Source organism: Galeopterus variegatus, unplaced genomic scaffold, assembly GCF_000696425.1.
Source record: "Galeopterus variegatus unplaced genomic scaffold, G_variegatus-3.0.2 Scaffold3404, whole genome shotgun sequence".
NCBI lineage: Eukaryota > Metazoa > Chordata > Mammalia > Dermoptera > Cynocephalidae > Galeopterus > Galeopterus variegatus.
The window spans coordinates 85,378-88,251 of record NW_007729515.1 but is presented as its reverse complement, the minus strand read 5'-3'; the positions used below and the strand labels follow the sequence as shown (position 1 = coordinate 88,251).

At 36.8% G+C, this 2,874-nt stretch overlaps 1 protein-coding gene across 1 annotated transcript in view; it reads right to left on the bottom strand.

Annotated features, from left to right (window-relative positions):
• Nucleotides 1-1,537: 1,537 nt before the first annotated feature.
• The window catches only part of KIN (Kin17 DNA and RNA binding protein), a 33,766-nt gene continuing 32,429 nt past the window's right edge, over nt 1,538-2,874 (bottom strand). The window contains exon 13 of the mRNA XM_008584913.1: nt 1,538-1,884. Within this exon, the coding sequence (XP_008583135.1) occupies nt 1,822-1,884 (63 nt within the window). The 3' untranslated portion in view covers nt 1,538-1,821. The remainder of the gene's footprint in view (nt 1,885-2,874) is intronic.

Genomic DNA, 2,874 nt, shown 5'->3' with positions numbered 1-2,874 from the left:
ATTTATTTTCTGTAGTTCTCACATCAACCCTGCAGGGACACATTATTTTTGACAATTTAAACATTAAAAACATTGCAATTCAAGAACATTAATGTGCTAAGATTACATAGCTAATGAACAGACCAGCCAAAATTTGATATAGTCTATCCAATTCCAAAACCCAGTTGCTTTCCATGATACTGCACTGTCGAGTTATTTTGGAAAAACTAATGCATGCCTGAAGAATCTTCTGTAAAGCTACCGATCATCCTATTACTATCGCCTCTTATGTTTCTGCTACCAGCATATATTCTCCCACCTTCTGATAATAGAAGTTATCAGCCCTCCCCCACTCTCAGTCCAAGAGAGATGGCCCAGGGGCTGGCACAGAACCCCCAGTCTAGCCAATCAGTATATTCCCATTCTCTTATTGGGAGTGACTTGTCCAGGTATGGTCCAATAAGACTCTAACTGAGGCCTTTTGTCCAAATTGTTATAGAAGATAGTCTCTTTTACTGGTCCTACTGAACGGTAAGATGCAAACCTGGAGATGTTGGGAGTTACCTGGCTGCTAAGAGTGCCTGAGAAGGAACCAACACAGAGGAAGCCAGAGCTAGAGAGAACAAGCCTCGATAAAACTGTTCACACTCAGATTTGCTGCACCTGCAGCTAGGTAGTCTGCTCCTTTCCAGTTACATGAATTATAAATTTTCCTTATCTGGCAGTGGGGGCCATAAGCAAGTATATTTTTCATCTCTAAATAATATACTGCTCTATTTATTTAAAAATGTACTGTTCAACATTGCTGGTAGGATTGTAAAATGGTGCAGCAGCTTTGGAAAACAGTTTGACAGTTCCTCAAAGTGCTAAACACGGTACAACAAGAGTTACAACATGACCCGGCAATTCCGCTACCAGGAAGTGAAAGCATATGTTCACATAAAATCTTGTACACAAATGTTCATAGCAGCATTATTCATAATAGCCAAAAAGTAGAAACTACCAGTGTCCACTGACTAATGAATGGATAAATAAAATGTAATAATCCACCCAATGAAATATTATTCAACAATAAAAAGAAATGAAGTACTTCTACATGCCACAACATGGATAAACCTTGACAACATTGTGCTAAGTGTAAGAAGTCAGTCATAAAAGACCACATGTGGTATGATTCCATTTATATGAAATGTCCTAAATAGGCAATTCCACAGAGACAGAAAAGTAAATTAGTGGTTGCCAGGGACTGGGGATAGGAGAAGAATAGGGTTTGACTATGTGTACAGGGTTTCATTTAGGGGTGATGAAAATGCTCTAAAATTAGATAGTGGTAATGATCACACAACTCTGTAAATACTCATATACTGAAAACTGCTGAATTTTATACTTTATATGGGTGAACTGTATGTTGTATAAGTTACATTGCAATAAAGCTGCTACTTTATCTACAGTTTAGCTCTTTAAAATTTAATTATACTTTTAGTTCAACTTTACTACCCTGTTAAAAATATAAATTTAGAGTATATGAAAGACTTTCTCCAATTATGATTCTAAGTTGTCATATATAAAACACTTTACAATAACATTCTTTAATGAAGATAAAAAATCGTCAAGGAAATATTACAGAGGAAACAAAAATAACAAGGACAAACTTACATAGTTTGGATACTTCATGAGACAGAATTTTTCTGTAAGTATAGCTAACCAACTACATAGTAATATTTAAATAAATCCATTTGTTTTATACAAAAGAAACACCCTAACACAGTAGAGTCTCATAATGCTTTGGCGAACACCAATTTGATGCTTTAGGATTTTAAATGTGCTGTTAAATGTTCAAACTCAGGCAAGTTTAGAAATGTCTTCATATTGAATTCCTTCAACTCTGCGTCCTTTTAAAGGGCCCTACAAATTAAAATAATTTAAGAAAAGGTTAAAAACACACGTCCTTAAAAGACAAAAAATAACACCATACTTATGGATACAAATTTACCTTTCCATATCCCTGAAATACGATTAAAGTAGCTAACATTTCTATACATCTATAAATTTCGGAAATAATCTATGGCATTCTCCACAAGAACTACCACATTTTCTTCAGTGATATCTGAGATGTGTTATCAATAGATGCTGTGGCAGGGACTCCCCAGCCGTTCAGTATCTACTCTGCCTCCTGGATACACAGTTCCCCTGGTGATTGGATGTGGCCACGGATGGCACCCCAGTCCATGGAAGCGACGGCCCAGCCACGCTAACCTCCCACACGCAGTCTTCCAGGCTCCTCTCAGCCTGACTGACACATACAAACATGGCAACTGTAGATGTCACCTGGTATAGACAGTAGAGCCACTAGTTGGAAGGAATCTGGATTCACAAATAGGGGTTAGAAAAGAGCTGTTCCCTGATGAAAAATAACCATGTTATCCCTAGTGGGGATAACAGTAGTGCCTATATTTCTGGATTGCTGGGAAATATAAATGAGTTAATATACATAAAGTGCTTAGAACAATACCTAGAACATAATATGAGCATGAACTAAATAACTTTCAACCTTACTATTTTTAAATCTTTTGACTAAAATTTGAAAGTTGATCCTCTGCCTCGCAAATGTACCGTTATTTTTATTTTATTTTATCTTGTTGATATACAATGTGGTTGATTATTGTGGCCCATTACTGAAACCCCCCTCCCTCCTCCCTCTCCTCCCTCCTTCCCAACAATGTCCTTTCTGTTTGCTTGTCATATCAACTTCAAGGAATTGCAATTGTTATGTCTTCTCCTCTCCCCCGTTTTTTTTTTTTTTGTGTGTGTGTGTGTGTGTATTTATTTATTTGTTTTTAGCTCCCACAAATAAGTGTGAACATGTGATATTTCTCTTTCTGTGCCTGACTTGTT